The sequence below is a fragment of the Agelaius phoeniceus genome, chromosome W (assembly GCF_051311805.1).
Source record: "Agelaius phoeniceus isolate bAgePho1 chromosome W, bAgePho1.hap1, whole genome shotgun sequence".
In the NCBI taxonomy this organism is placed as follows: domain Eukaryota; kingdom Metazoa; phylum Chordata; class Aves; order Passeriformes; family Icteridae; genus Agelaius; species Agelaius phoeniceus.
This window is the reverse complement of record NC_135301.1, coordinates 5,563,657-5,578,737: the sequence shown is the minus strand read 5'-3', so window position 1 is coordinate 5,578,737 and position 15,081 is coordinate 5,563,657. Positions and strand designations below refer to the sequence as shown.

The 15,081-nt window shown below is 35.7% G+C and overlaps 1 protein-coding gene across 1 annotated transcript in view; it reads left to right on the top strand.

The window, feature by feature from the left end:
• LOC129133650 (nipped-B-like protein) overlaps positions 1–15,081 on the top strand; it is a 129,946-nt gene that overhangs the window by 89,337 nt on the left and 25,528 nt on the right. The window contains exons 15-24 of the mRNA XM_054653276.1: positions 210–296; positions 2,486–2,717; positions 3,005–3,156; positions 3,506–3,586; positions 4,645–4,745; positions 7,778–7,916; positions 8,121–8,203; positions 9,244–9,376; positions 11,165–11,308; positions 14,765–14,854. Coding sequence (XP_054509251.1) covers positions 210–296; positions 2,486–2,717; positions 3,005–3,156; positions 3,506–3,586; positions 4,645–4,745; positions 7,778–7,916; positions 8,121–8,203; positions 9,244–9,376; positions 11,165–11,308; positions 14,765–14,854 — 1,242 coding nt within the window. The remainder of the gene's footprint in view (positions 1–209; positions 297–2,485; positions 2,718–3,004; positions 3,157–3,505; positions 3,587–4,644; positions 4,746–7,777; positions 7,917–8,120; positions 8,204–9,243; positions 9,377–11,164; positions 11,309–14,764; positions 14,855–15,081) is intronic.

Below are 15,081 nucleotides of genomic sequence, written 5' to 3'. Positions count from 1 at the left end.
TTTCTATGTATTTTTCTGGTTGAAAATAAAGTTTGATTGCAATCTCAGAACATATTTTCACTAGTTTAATTCTATTATCAGCATTCTAAATCATGCTGTGTCAGAAACCTGACAAATCAAGATCCAATACTTAGATTGGACTTTTTTTCCACAATTTGGAAGCCTTTATGTTCCTACAGTTGCTTGATGTGTTTTGTTTCTTGTTTTAGCTCTCAACAGATAAAACAGTAAAAGTCTTGAATATTTTGGAGAAGAATATTCAAGATGGATCAAAGCTTTCCACATTATTTAACCATGTGAGTTTTCAAATTACATTGTTTCACACCATTGTGTAGAATAGGGTTTTCTTCACTTGAGTCCTATATAGTGATAGTTTCAAATACTGCATGTGTCTAAAATGAATTCCTGATTTAATATGCATGTGCTTAAAAGATTGACAAATTTAAGATTTGAAGAAAAATTATAGTTTATATTATTTCAGTATGTTTTACTATAGTAAACATGTATTCAGAGAAATTAGGTTATCTTTGGACCTAATTTTAAATATTGTAGTTTCATCCTGAAATATTCATGGTAACTGGTGTAACTTGCACTACTGAGTAATTTTTTTCTACTTTTCTATGTCTCCATAAAACATTCCTACCACAGTGGAAGAAATATAACAGCCTGTGCTTTTATACAGGCAAGAAAGATTATTTTTCCCTGTACCAGAGAAGTTATTAAAAATTTCACTTGGTTTCGCTATTAATAACATTATTACAGTATTTCAGTAGTGCTGTGTGGTCATAATTAACCTCATGTATGTTTTATGACTTGTGCAAACACAGAAATACAGAGATTCCATACCCTGTGCTAAATCTAAATCACAGTATCTGCTGAGTTGGAAGGGACCCCCAAGGATCATTGAGTCCTTATATGGTCATATTTGATAAGACATGTTTTAAACCCATTGATATAGATGAGTTGGTCTCTGGAGAAAATTGTATTCTCATGAGTTTTGTGTGACTTAACAGTCTTTTTGTGTAAGAATTCTCTCTAGTGGCAAAAATTAGACTGATCAAAGCAGCAACTGGTATGTATAAGCCACTGAAGAAAACACTAGATGAATGAGTTTAGATTTTGATTAAGGTACATAATTCTCAAATAGAGAATGTGGCAGTCTTCCTTCATAGTGCTTCCCAATGACACACAGAAAGCTTCTTTGTGATTTACCAGAAGAACACAGTGAGATATTGAAGACCTGTAACTTAGGGTTTGTCTTGGTTTGAAAGACAGGTGTCTGCTAAGGAAGGCAGGAGCCTCCCTTGGAATGGAAAATGTAAACCCCCTCCCTCCAAATTAATTATAATTAAGGGGCTCTCAAGCAAATATATGGGAATATAAATAACAGTTCTTTACTAGTATGTATAATAAAACAAACAAACAACAACAACTACAGCATTAACAACAAACAGAGCCAGAAACCCAGTAACAGCCTTCTCGGCCGCAGGCACTTTCCCCTTTGGTGTAGTGATGGTCACAGCTGGCAGGGGCGCTGGTGGCTCCCAGTGGGCAGGGCAGGTGCGATGATCCCCATGCGGCTGCAGGGGGCGCTGTGGCGCGAGCTCGGGGACCATGTGGTGGCTTGACCGAGATGGGAAGGGATGGAAGAGAGGCTTTGCTTCTCAAACCCCTGGGACAGTCGATGCCAGTGCCCCAGCAGGACTCTCAGAAGCAGCAAGCTGGGCCAGCAGAATGTCTCAGCAGGCAGGGGGTGCAGGGCTACAGTGCAGCGAAAGCTCAGAACAGTGCCGAAGAAGCAGCGGGGGCGGGGCAGCGGCAGCCTGGCTCCCAGCAGGGCAGGGAGAGGCAAGCTCAGGATCCCGGGCACCCAAGCAGATGGTAATAGGTCCCTCTTTTAGTGAGGTAGGTGTTAATATGGTCCCAGTTCAGTGGCTGCTCTCACAAGCAGAGGCTCACATCACAGCAGAAGAAGCAGCTCCAGGCTGGGCTCCGGCAGCAGCAGTGAATTCCCTTCCCCAAGCAGCAGCTCCGACTGTCCTCCTCCAAAGCCGAGAGAGAGAAAGCGCTAGCAGCTGCCCCAGCCCTGTCTTTCACCTGCCCAATTCTTGTGGTATCTCTACCCCTCTGAGAGAAACTCCCAGATAAGAGAACTGCAACCAGATCCCCTCCTCCCCTGAACTTGGCCACTTCTTTTGTTTTTCTTAAGTACCCAGGTGTTAGTGTTTCCTAGCAACTTATGGGAAAAAATTCTATACTAAAAAGGAACAAAAGGAAAGAAACCTAACCCCCAACAGGGTTACAAACCTTTTACTAATAAAACAAACATTTGTTGATTTCTAAACCAAACTATTTTTGTATCATATAGGTAATACTGCATTTTGTATGTGTTTATGTAAGTATATTAAAATAATGTTACATTTTACTTGGTAAGGAAAAAAATTAACTTCTTGTTTACAGTCTTGTTTTCTATCTCCTGTTACAGAACAATGACACTGAAGATGAGGAGAGATTATGGAGAGATCTTATTATGGAGAGAGTGACAAAATCTGCTGATGCTTGTCTTACTGCTATCAATATTATGACATCACCAAATATGCCTAAAGCTGTATATATTGAAGATGTAATTGAAAGAGTTATTCAATACACAAAATTTCATTTGCAAAACACTCTCTATCCTCAGTATGATCCTGTGTATAGAGTGGATCCTCATGGTGGTTAGTATGCTAAATGTTTTGCATTTTGTTGTCATATGCATATCTTGAGGTGCAGGTATTCAGGAACAGTTTTAAGAATCTCGGATCCAGAATTCAAAGCAATTATGAAAATATTAAATTCTTGCTTTCCAGCTGATTTTACTAAATAGTTTTTCTTTTGTAAAAAATTTCATTTATAAAGCTGTAGTCATGGACTTGTTTTGGAGACATTTTTTGAGGAAGATTATCATCTTTCTAATATCTGATGTGAAATACTGAAAAGATTAAAGATATTTTTTATTTTCTAGGTGGTGTTTTAAGTTCAAAAGCAAAACGTGCCAAGTGTTCCACCCACAAGCAAAGAGTTATAGTGATGTTATATAACAAAGTTTGTGACATTGTCAGCAGTTTGTCAGAGTTGCTAGAGATACAGCTTCTCACTGATACAACTATTCTTCAAGTAAGTTTTATTAGAAAAATTTTTGTCTGAGAATTTTTTTCTTTTTCCAGAGACTGTAAAGTGTAACTGTCTCAATGACATGAAATCAGTACAAACTTTTGAATTATTAACAGTAGTGACTAGTTTGTTCTGTAGTAATGTTCACATCTTAAATAGCTTTTATTGTACACTTAAGAAAAGTTGAATCTGATTGTATTAAAATATCCTTTAATAACTTTATTTGTAAACCATATGAATGAATACATGTTGTTGAATACCTTACCTGATGAATGAATAATCTACTTGTGAAAATGCATAAATATCAGTTTAATAGACAAATATACTTACAATAACTTCTTTCTGTTCATAGATATCATCTATGGGAATAACACCTTTCTTTGTAGAAAATGTCAGTGAACTACAGCTATGTGCCATCAAATTAGTGACTGCAGTAAGTAATTTTTAATTTGCAGTAGTTTCATGTTCTTCTGAGAGTTATTAGGGCATTTATATCGGCTATATTTTTGCTGGTAGAGAATTGGAGCTTAGAACTAATTTTATTCTTGCATGTTTTTACAGTTTGGTATCAAAATCTACGAACAATATTTAAGCTACTTGAGCTCCTCCCATTTGCAGAGTACTCTATAGGAAGAAATAGCTTACATAAGCCAAGGAATTTACTTAATTTTGGTTATGCTGTTTAAAGTGTAAACACAAACCCCTTCCTCATCTTAAGAAATCTTAACAGTGTGATTTTTCTTACCTCCTTTGTTAAGATTAGTTTATGCAATGGTATAAGCCATAGAACTAGTAAGATACTTCTATATAATATATAATAGAACTATATAATAGAACAAGTTATTTTCCTCAGAAGAGGTGGCTATGTGAAAAATTCATGGGGCAGATAGAATATTTTTTCAGGAAAACTGCAGTGCCACACAGATGTGTTTGTTCAAGTGAAAGTTTTTCATCTTTGTAAGGATTATGTACTCCAGTATTTATAAAAGTAATTCTTCCTGAACAAAAGGAGAGGCAAACTCTACCATCCTGACTCCATAAATTGAATTAATATGTCATGTCAGGCAAACATCAAAGCTTAGTTTTCTCACATGTGCTCTAAAACTATACATGTGTTCTCATTTAATGTATGTTACCACAGACTTTTGCTCTATACTGGAGTCTGATACCTTAGCCTTACACTGTTTGACTTTCAGTGTATTGTAGTATTGGCAACAAAATTTAAAACACATATTTTTAAGAGCTATTACACATTTATGCTATTTGAAGATTAAAAAAGCTATATTTGAAAAGGGTTTTATGTATTTTATAAAGAAATGCTTGCTTTGAAAAAACAAAGCAATGCATTTAAAGCAAGGTATGCATTAAATATAATTTATTTAAATGTCATGTAAAGAGTATTTTTCTATATATAATTTTTAAATCTATTTAACAAGTGATATTTTATGTAACAAAAAATAGTTTTTTAACAATTCTGTTACTGTTAAATAGGTGTTCTCCAGGTATGAAAAACATAGACAGCTAATACTAGAAGAAATTTTCACTTCCCTCGCAAGACTACCAACCAGCAAGAGGAGTTTGAGAAATTTCAGGTAAATTCTGACATAGATTGATAATTTGTAGACAGCAACATTTACAGTTTTTTAGATGTAGGATTTTAGGCTTCAGTGTTAACTTGTTCTTTAAAAATCTGTGACTCCATGAGCTATGTTTTGTTAGAGGTTGATATTTCAAGACCTCTACAGTGAGAGCAGAATTGTCTGACAAATGTATTTTGTAATAATCACTTTCTTATGCCATCATATTTATGCTTGCTTCCAAAATGTCTTGGTTTGAAAGACATGTGTCTGCCATGGAGGGTGGGAACCTCCCTTGGAATGGAAAATATTACTCCCTTCTCTCCAAATTATTATAACTTTGAAATTAAGGGGCTTTCAGGCAAAGATATAGGAAAAGGAATAACAGTTCTTTACTAGTGTGTATATGTATAACAAGGCAAACAAACAACAGCAATGGTAGCAACAGCAAACAAGAACAGAAAACCCAATAAACTGTCTCTTCCCTGCTCTTTAAATAATTTCCCCTTTGGTGTAGTATTGGTCACAGCCGACAGGGGCGCTGGTGACTCCCAGTGGGCAGGGCAGGTGCGATGATTGCCCCGCGGCTGCAGGGGGCGCTGTGGTGCGAGCTTGGCGACCACATGGGTAATGGCAGCTTGACCAAGACGGGAAGGGATGGGAAAGGGGCTTGCTTTACAAACCCCTAGGAGCAGTCAATCCCGGTGCCCCAGCAGGACTCTTGGAAGGAGCAAGTTGGCATGGCAGGAACGAGCAAAATCCCGGGTTGGTAGATGAGATGGATCAGAAGCTCTGCAGCTGTAGCTGGGAACACGGGTCGTCTTGGCAGGCAGGGGATGCTGGGGCTACATACAGTGTAGCAAAAACCTGGAGCAGTGGCAAAGATATGGCAGGGAGCTGGGCAGCAACAGCCCCGCTCCTGAGCACAGCAGGCTCTCTTGGGGGGAAAAGGGGCTCGATGGTGAGGGGTCCTTTGGTGAAGTAGAGTGTTAATGAGGTCCCAGTGCAACGGCCACTCTTATGAGCAAAGCTCCACTCACAGTAGAAGAAACGCAGCAGGAGATGGAGCCCCGCAGTGGTGACAAATTCTCCTCACAGCAACAGCAGCCTCTCTTCCTGCCCCCCCCCCAATGCCGAGAGCACAAGAGAGCTAGGGGCTGCACCCAACCCCTTTTCCCCAGCCCGATTCCATACTCACAGCATCTCTGCCCTTCCCAGAGAAACCCCCAGGTAAAAAGAGAGAGTAACCAGCTGCACCCCTCCCCTGATCTGTGGCCACTTCTTTTGTCTCTCTTAAGTACATGGTCGTTATTGTCTCCTAGCAACACATTTGGGGAAAAATTATTTTCGAGAAAGAAAGGAAAGGATACTAAACCCCAACATAAACTAATTGCAATATCTTATCTTTCTCACTAAGTATGTAAATGACTGTAATGTTATTATGAATTCAAAAGTTTTTTCTTGGAAAATGCTTTGGTTCTGTTTATATGGATTTTATACAATGTCATTGCTAAAGCATAATAGGAAAATTCTGTCTGAATTTCTTTGAGGACATGCTCAGAGCACTCTTTCCATGAAATCAATCTAATACTCCTTTGATTGAGTCTCATTTAGAAACTGCTCAGTTAGCTTTAACTGTCTTTTAAGTGCTTCAGCTGGATTTCAGTGCATCTTCTGAATAATAGTATAGTTTCAGGTTAAATTAGAGAAAGAACCTGACCTGGGATGGATTTTAATTAAAATTGGGGTTGGATGCTCCAATTTATTCTAAAACATTTGGTTTGACTATTGATTTTGTTCCTTGCTTCCATACATCTTTTCCTTGGAGACAGACAAGTTGTCAATGAAATAGGTTGTCTGACCCAGGGTGGATGAACAGGAAATATCCAGGAAAATTAAATTCATGGAAACTTTGAAGCTGAATTCAGCAATTCTAATGTTAACATGAGTGCTTATTCCTAGTATTTCCTATTGTTTTGTTTATAGGCATTAGAGAGATCTAGTAAATAGGAAAGTGTTAGGCATAGGAGCATAAATGGTAGATACCCTCTTTGAATTGGGACTTTTACTATAAGGAAGTTACTGTCTCAAGGCAATGACTGCGCTGCTTATCTTTAGAGTCCTAGCTCTAACTTGTTGAAGGACATTCCCTGTCTGAGGCTATAGTCATAAAGGGTGCAGCTTACCGAAAATTTTATAGGAAAATATTCTCTCTGTACAAGTAGTTAGAGATAATTTTATAAAGATAATAATTGCAATCTGTTTTGTGTCCAGTTATTATTTTGATAATTTAGGGAAAATTATGTCAGAGATTATCACCTTTTCATATTGTTAAAGGCAACACTAAGTGGTGTTGATGTACATATGGGTAGTAAACACCACACTATTTATCAGGTTAAATCACTTGGAAAGGGAGAAATGTGAGGTAGAGTGTATTAATGCTGGTCATACTAACTTAAAAGACAGTCTTGCATGCTGAAGTTTATTGTCTGTTGCACTACCTGAGATTACCATAGGTGTAACTCTTGTAGAAGCCAGTCCAGGTCATGGTCACTAATTTCTCATTTAAAATTCCTGCACATTTCAGATACATTGAATAATATATAAGTACTAAATTATTATTACAAAGTTGGTCTATTTTTTTAATGTTGTGTTGGAAATGGATATGGCATTATACAGAATCAGCCTATTAGTAAGTGCCTTTGCATGGATGTGTTTGATTTATTAAATATTTCTGAAGATTTTTCTGCTGCTGAACTTCACAGACACTGATGTCCCATCTGTGAGCTGTTTCAGTTCATCTCTTTGGACTGAGAATAATGCTTACCATTTTAGTTAGACCAAATCTTTCACTGCATAAGAGAGCAGATGACAAGATAAATGTGTATAACACAGATTCCTAGCTTTCATTATTATTTAGGAAAGATGTTATTTAGGACAAAAAAAAATCTGGGTTTTTTTTTGTTTGTTTGTTTTGGTTTGGGTTTTTTTTTGTTTTGGTTTGGTTTTTTTGTTTAGTTTTAGTGCTAATGCTGTCTTATTAACAGATTAAACAGCAGTGACACTGATGGAGAGCCTATGTATATTCAGATGGTAACAGCACTAGTTCTACAGCTTATTCAGTGTGTGGTGCATTTGCCATCAACAGAAAAAGATTCTAATTCAGAGGAGGAATCAAACAAAAAAGTAAGTTTTTTTTTAAAGAGCCATAATTCTTTTTTTTGCTACAGGAATGACTTTGTAGGTATAATATTTTATAATGGTGCTCTAGTAATCAAGCCTTTTAATTTTATGTCAGCTCTAATTATTTGATGAATGAGAAAGGCTGGTCTGGAAATTATATTTCTGTGCATGCTAAAATATTAGAAAAATACATCTTGTTATTTTTAGGTGGATCAAGATGTGCTTATGACTAACTCATATGAAACAGCCATGAGAACAGCACAAAACTTCCTTTCTATTTTCCTTAAGAAGTAAGTACTGTTGCATTCTTTAGTGTATTGATGAAACCAACTCCAAATAAAATGTCACACCTTAAGACAAACCAAACCACTTTGCAATCCTAAATGACTACTAATAAAGTTACTTATAACAATATATTTTATAGATCTCTGAGAGAGCTACCTGTCTGGAAAAAAAAATCTAGGGAACAGTCTGCAGGGTTTAAGAACACATTTAAGAATTTATATGATAATTTATATAGGACCCTTTTATCAGGGATCTTTTACTCATTTGTAACATGGAAGAGAAGGCTGAGTAAATATTTAAGTGATGAAACCAGATTATTTCAGTCATCAAAAGGACCAAAATATAAAAACCCTAAAATTACTTTCATTTAGGTAAAGTTAGGAATGTCAATAGCTCAGCAGGGAAAAAAACCAAACCTGAATAACCAAAGGATTTGTAAGAAGAAGTCCTGAGGTTTTTTATCATGTTGATTTCTGTTGTTAAGCCAAAACTCTGTTTATGAGCTATCTAGCCATTTCTCTGCATACTTCTGTTATAATTAAAGTTAGGGATGTCACATATAGGTGAAACACTATCACATATGTTATCTTTTGATTTTTTAACATTCTGATTTTAACCTTTCTGGAACATAATACTGAGATGCCTTATCACTGTGAGTTAAGTGAGACCAGGTTTAAGGACACAACACCTTCTAAATACCCCACTCTAGCTTGAGCTTTGGAATTTTACCTACTTTGTTTATCCAAGTTAATGCAGACTTTGCTTCAAAACAATAAATAAAAAACCTTAGTAACAAAATTCTACTACCTTGGATTAACTGCTTTACTGCTTTACTTGCAGTGCAACTTGGAGTGATAAATGTTTGAACTATTTGTCTGTAAATGGAAAAAAACAATTTTTCTGCTAATATTTTGGATTTTTTTTTTTTTTAGAATTGCATAAAACTGGTTTTCTGGCTAAAAATAGAATTAGTTCTCTTTGCATCAAAAGAAAAGTTTAAATGGCTCTTAAATTCACTTGCAAACATGCATTTTGATTTAAACAGATGTGGCAGTAAACAAGGGGAAGAAGATTACAGACCACTGTTTGAGAACTTTATTCAAGATCTTCTTTCCACAGTCAATAAACCAGAATGGCCAGCTGCAGAGTTGCTACTTAGCTTATTAGGAAGGCTATTGGTAAGGGATACTTGTTCTTAACTATTATATTAATTTATTTCTTATTACAATGAAATGTGTTTATTTCAGCTCAAACTACTGCAGGAGTGTTTTCTGATTGTTGACACATGCATGCAGCATGTAAGGAAAATCTTACATGTATCACTATTACGTAATGCATAGAAAATAAAATTTAGGTCAGAAGATCATTGATATGGAACTTAGTAAAGGTCATATGTATACAGTTTCTCATTAATGTCCTCTTCTAATACTCCATGACATTTTCCACATTAAAAAATGCCATTCTATAGCATCTAATAAGTTTAGATATTCATAGAACCGTAGAATATGCTGAGCTGGAAGGGACCCACAAGGATTATTGAGTCCAACTCCTGGTCCTGCACAGGACACCCCAACAATCCCACCCTGTTCCTGAGAGCATTGTCCAAACATTCCTTAAGCTCTGGCAGCCTTGGGGCTGTGACCACTGCCTTGGGGAGCCTGTTCAGTGCCTGACCACCCTCTGAGGGCGGAACCTTTTCCTGATATCTAACCTCAACCTCCCTGACACAGCTCCAGCCATTCCCTCAGGTCCTGTCACTGGCCACCAGAGAAGAGATCAGTGTCTTCCCCTCCACTGCCCCTCACAAGGAAGTTGTAGACCACAACGAGGTCTGACCTCAGTCTCCTCTTCTCCAGGCTGAAGAGACCAAATGCCCTCAGCCACTCCTTGTATGGCTTCCCCTCTAAACCCTTCACCATCTTCCTTACCCTCCTTTGGATGCTATCCAATAGTTTCATTTATATTCATTGGGAATAAAGTCAGACTAATACCTGTAATTATTCATAGAATCATAGAATAGTTTGGGTTGGAAGAGACTTCAAAGCTCATCTCATTCCACAAGCAGGGACACCTTTCACTAGACCAGATTGCTCCAAGCCCTGTCCAACCTGGCCTTGAACACTTCCAGGTATGGGGCAGCCACAGCTTCTCTGGGCAACCTGTGCCAGTGCCTCACCACTCTCACAGGGAAAAATTTCTTCTCAATATCCCATCTAACCCTACCCTCTGGCAGTGGGAAGCCATTCCCCCTTGTCCTATCACTCCATGCCCTTGCAAATATTCCCTCTCCAGCTTTCTTACAGGCCCTCTTCAGGAACTGGAAGGTTCTCTAAGGTTTATGGACATTCAGGTTCCTCAGGTGGTCATGAGCCTGATCTTCACTTAAAATGGGAGGGACTTTGCTCTCCCAGTCCCATACTTCTCTGGACTATTCCTTTAGCACAGAACCTGAAAACAATTAAGTAGTTTGGTCTTCAAGTGGTACATTTACTTACAGATTGTGACATTTTACAGAATGTGAATATTTTTGTAGTAATGTTTTTTGAGAGTTGTTCTTCAGTATTAAAATGCAATTAATACAGTACTTTGAGCTTTTTATTTGGAAAATATTTTATGGTCATGTTCCTGGTAAAATGCAGCTTTCTTTATACTTGTGTGAATAATGAGGAAGATGTCTTATGGTGCTATACTATTGCAAAGGATATCTGCTTTACTAGATGTCTAGTTTATTTTAGTTTTTTAAAAATATATATTTTTATAACAGGCGTATTTGTAAGGCAAAAGACTCAATAAAGGAAAAAAACATTCTAAAGTAAGGACTGTATCTGTGATGTAATAGTAAATTACATAACTTTAAGCAGCATGGAAATTAGGTGGACTTTTTAATGAGGTCAAACTGTCTTGTAAGAAGAATCTCAATTGCAAAAATAAATAATTTTTATAACAGCTTATTCTGCTTTTCTTAGGTTCACCAGTTCAGTAACAAATCTACAGAAATGGCATTAAGAGTTGCATCGCTTGACTATCTTGGAACTGTAGCTGCAAGACTCAGGAAAGATGCAGTCACTAGCAAAATGGATCAAGGTTCTATAGCCAGAATACTCAAACAGGTGTGTGAAAGATCCCATGCCAGTTGGATTGAGATGTATCTATTTAAAAGCCTAAACATTTTAAAGATGTGCGAAAAACTGGAATTATGGGGACTGAGTTTTCATCGTTGTTCAGATTTCTGAATCAAATATACTCAATTTATTAGTATCACATTTGTTAATTCATGTCTTTCTCACACCATCTTCCTAGTGATCATTTAAAATTGTTAATTAAAATGGTAAAACCAATTTTCTGGTGAGGATATAGATGAAATAATGGAGTGACAGTTGGATTATATCTTAAGAGGCCTTAAAATATATTTGTGTGTGTATGCATGCATGTGCATGCATGTGTGTGCATTTGCTATTGCAAAATGGTAATTGAGCTTATGGCACTCATATAGAGACTTTTGAGAGTTAAACTGATAGGCCTATAAGGTTAGTTTTTATGTGATAGAACTGATATTGGTTGTGTGTGTAGGGAAGTTGTTATTTTTGTGGGGGTTTTTTTACTAGAATTGCATATATCTTTCATTGGAGAATGCATATTTGCATTTCTGTTAATGCTCCTTATCAAAATGTTTCCAAATCTGCAAGATTGCCAGATATTAACAAAGCAGTATGTGCATTTGGGCTCTCTGTAGTACATTAAGAAAATCTTGGGCCTTATGGGTATTTTTAAAAATGTGAACTTTTACATTTCTTATGGATGCAATACTTTTCTGTCTGAACTATTAATTGTTCTCAGCATGATGAGATCTAAAGTTGAGTAGTCATATCAAGGTGGTTTCCCTGAAAAGACTCCAGATCTACTATATGTATTTTATGGTGACTGTTACAGACTTGTTTTGAAGGTAAAACTCGTGCAATTTACAGGCATTCAGATAAAGTATCAAAATTCATCTACTCCTTCATGAGGCTGATACTTCCCATGACTTTTGTCAGTTGGAATATTTGACTATGTATAGTGTCAAATCTTTATGTTCATGGCTTATTATAATTTATACTTCTATGTGCTAAGGGGGTGTAATTGTCCGTTTGCAAGTGATTTTGACAATTGTACATTAGACTTTATAGGGAAATACTTTAGAAGAATCCTTTTCTCTTTCCTTATCTCCAGAAGTTATATAATAATATTGAAAGATATTCTAAAAAGATACATACATGAGTGGTGACCTGAATTTTTCTATTTGTTTTGAGTTTTTTACAGGATCAGGCAGAAACTAGGCATTGGCATCCACAGAAAATAAAATAGCTGTGGGCAATTGAGCACTAAAAGCTTTTTTCAGTTACTCAGGAAGCTTAACATAAATGATGGCATTGTGAAAAGTGTATATTATACAGTACATTCACTCAGGCTAGACTGTGTTGTTTATAAGTGATTTGTAACATACGAACAAATTACTTGAAAATGTGCACAACACCTAAGCTTCACTTTGTTGCCCAAATGGCAAGAAAATAAAATCCATTGGTAGACATTCAGCTCTAATCATTAGAAATATCTTAAATTATTCTTTTCATTCAGAAATGAACTTATATCTCTACAGATTTTTCTTTCCTGCTGACTTGAGTATTTAGACTGTTGGATATTTCCTTCTACCCTCTGATATATTACCAGGATAATTTCCAATGATCGATGAGTGCTTATAACTCTGTCTGTTGTGGTTTGGATTCATGAATTGTATAATTAGATTTAAGAGAAAATCTGTTCTGTTTTGACATTTTTAAACAGATTTTTTTTCATAGAAATCTGTCATAGATTGTCAAGTTGATTTGAACACTTGTGCATGCTTTTCATTAATTTATCTCTTGATATGCTGATCTTCTGGACTTGTACCTTTTTCCACTTGCTGTTGTTTGCAAGCTATATTATGTGCTACATTTGTGACAAGATTCTCAATCTATGCTGTTCATACAGAAGTTGATGGTTCTAAGTTACAGGTTTTATTGCTGAAGAAGAAAAGTGTTTTGTAGCTGAAGAAGTTTAAGCCAGAAATAATCCTTCTACTTTTATTATCAGTACTGAATATGATTTGTTGTGGGCTTCACAATTTCTTTCTGTTTGTTCTGGGTTTTTTACTTTTTAAAATAGTTAGGCAATTAAGGTTCATCAAGCAACTTTTTCAGCCTTTTTATCCACAGAATTTAACATTGGTTGAAGGCCAGACTTTCAAATCACAATTTGCACGTCATAGGGCGCCAAATATAAATTAATAAACCTACATTAGTATTATGTCTACTGTAGACATCTTTTGAATTCTTGAACTGATTAATTTGAGGGGAAAAAAAACCCTTTTTTCTGCTGTAGCATCAACAATTGCATCAACAATTGCAAGGACCTGCACATTTCAGTATAATACTAAGGAAAAAAGAATGTTTTATGGTTTTGGGTTTATGCTGTCTTGTAGGTGTTGAGAAAGTTAGTTTCTGATTCATTAACAAGTTAATTGATACTGATTTGATCTCTAACCCCTATATGGGGAAAAGTACATTGTCTGATGGTCATATACAAAATCATTGTTCAATTTACTTAGGCTAGAATTATTTAAGAGATCAGGATATACATATTTCCTATAAAATAGCCTCTTGTAAAAAATATTCTGGTTTTAACATTCATACATTTTAGATATTTACAAATCTGATGCATAGTTCTCATAATAATATTTCATATGTAATCCTTTTTGTGCATCTTAAAAGTGCTTTGCAGGAAAATTAATAGTACCCTATTCTGTAGATACACTTTATGCACTAAGTGGAATTTTTATAAAATGTATGTTTGTTCTCAAGGTTTTTGACCTGATAGAAACTTAATTGAGTCTCAGAGAGTATGATTCTTTAGTGCTAGAGTTCACGGGTGTTTGGGAATAACCTCTGTAAATTCTTTGCTTAATGAATTGAGCATACTTGCTGCGCTTTCTCTGTATCGATGCTTTAAACCTGAAAACATTTATACCAAATATTTTGCAGAGGGATAAGTTATTTTTATTTCTTTGACACTTCCCATATGTTTTTACTGTTGTCTGTGTTTCATATTTATGTTCATTTGACTTTTTTGCCTTTTATCCCTTGTTCACCTGTAAAGTCATTGTTTCAGTGTTTAAAATTGTTGAGAGCGCTAATGATACCTTTTATAGGTTAAATCTTTTTTCAGTCTACTATGTGTGATTCCAGCCCTTTGTTTTTCCTTGAGAATAGAGGGTCTTCACACAAGATCATAAAATGAAAATTAATCAAATCAGTCAGTCTGTTTTAAACCAAGTCTTATTCCGCTGTTAATCTTTTTTGACTTTGGAGCTGCAGTCTAATTTGGTTTCATCTCTATAAAGTTTAGAAGTAATTGATTAAAAAATTGTTAGTTGTATTGATAATTGCAGAACATTAATTTCAGTGTATTTTATATGTGGACATACAGATTTTCAGGTGATAATTACCACTGTGCAATATTCTATTTTAAAACTATCTTTCTATTTCTGATAGGTTTCAGGAGGAGAAGATGAAATTCAACAGCTGCAAAAGGCTTTGCTAGATTATCTGGATGAGAACACAGAAACTGATGCTTCATTAGTGGTAAATTTCAGCTTTCTGATGTCAAATTTATATAAAAATAATTTTAGTAACATGCACTGAATAAAACTATTTTTGGTCATACATATTAGAGATTTGATTAAATTGTCACCCTAACGTATAATGTTGATTGTGTTTTCTGAAATATGGTTGTTGCATTAAACTCACTTAATCTCATATATCCGTTAATTTCACTCTTCTACATCTGTTGTTTTTGGTTTTTGTGTATC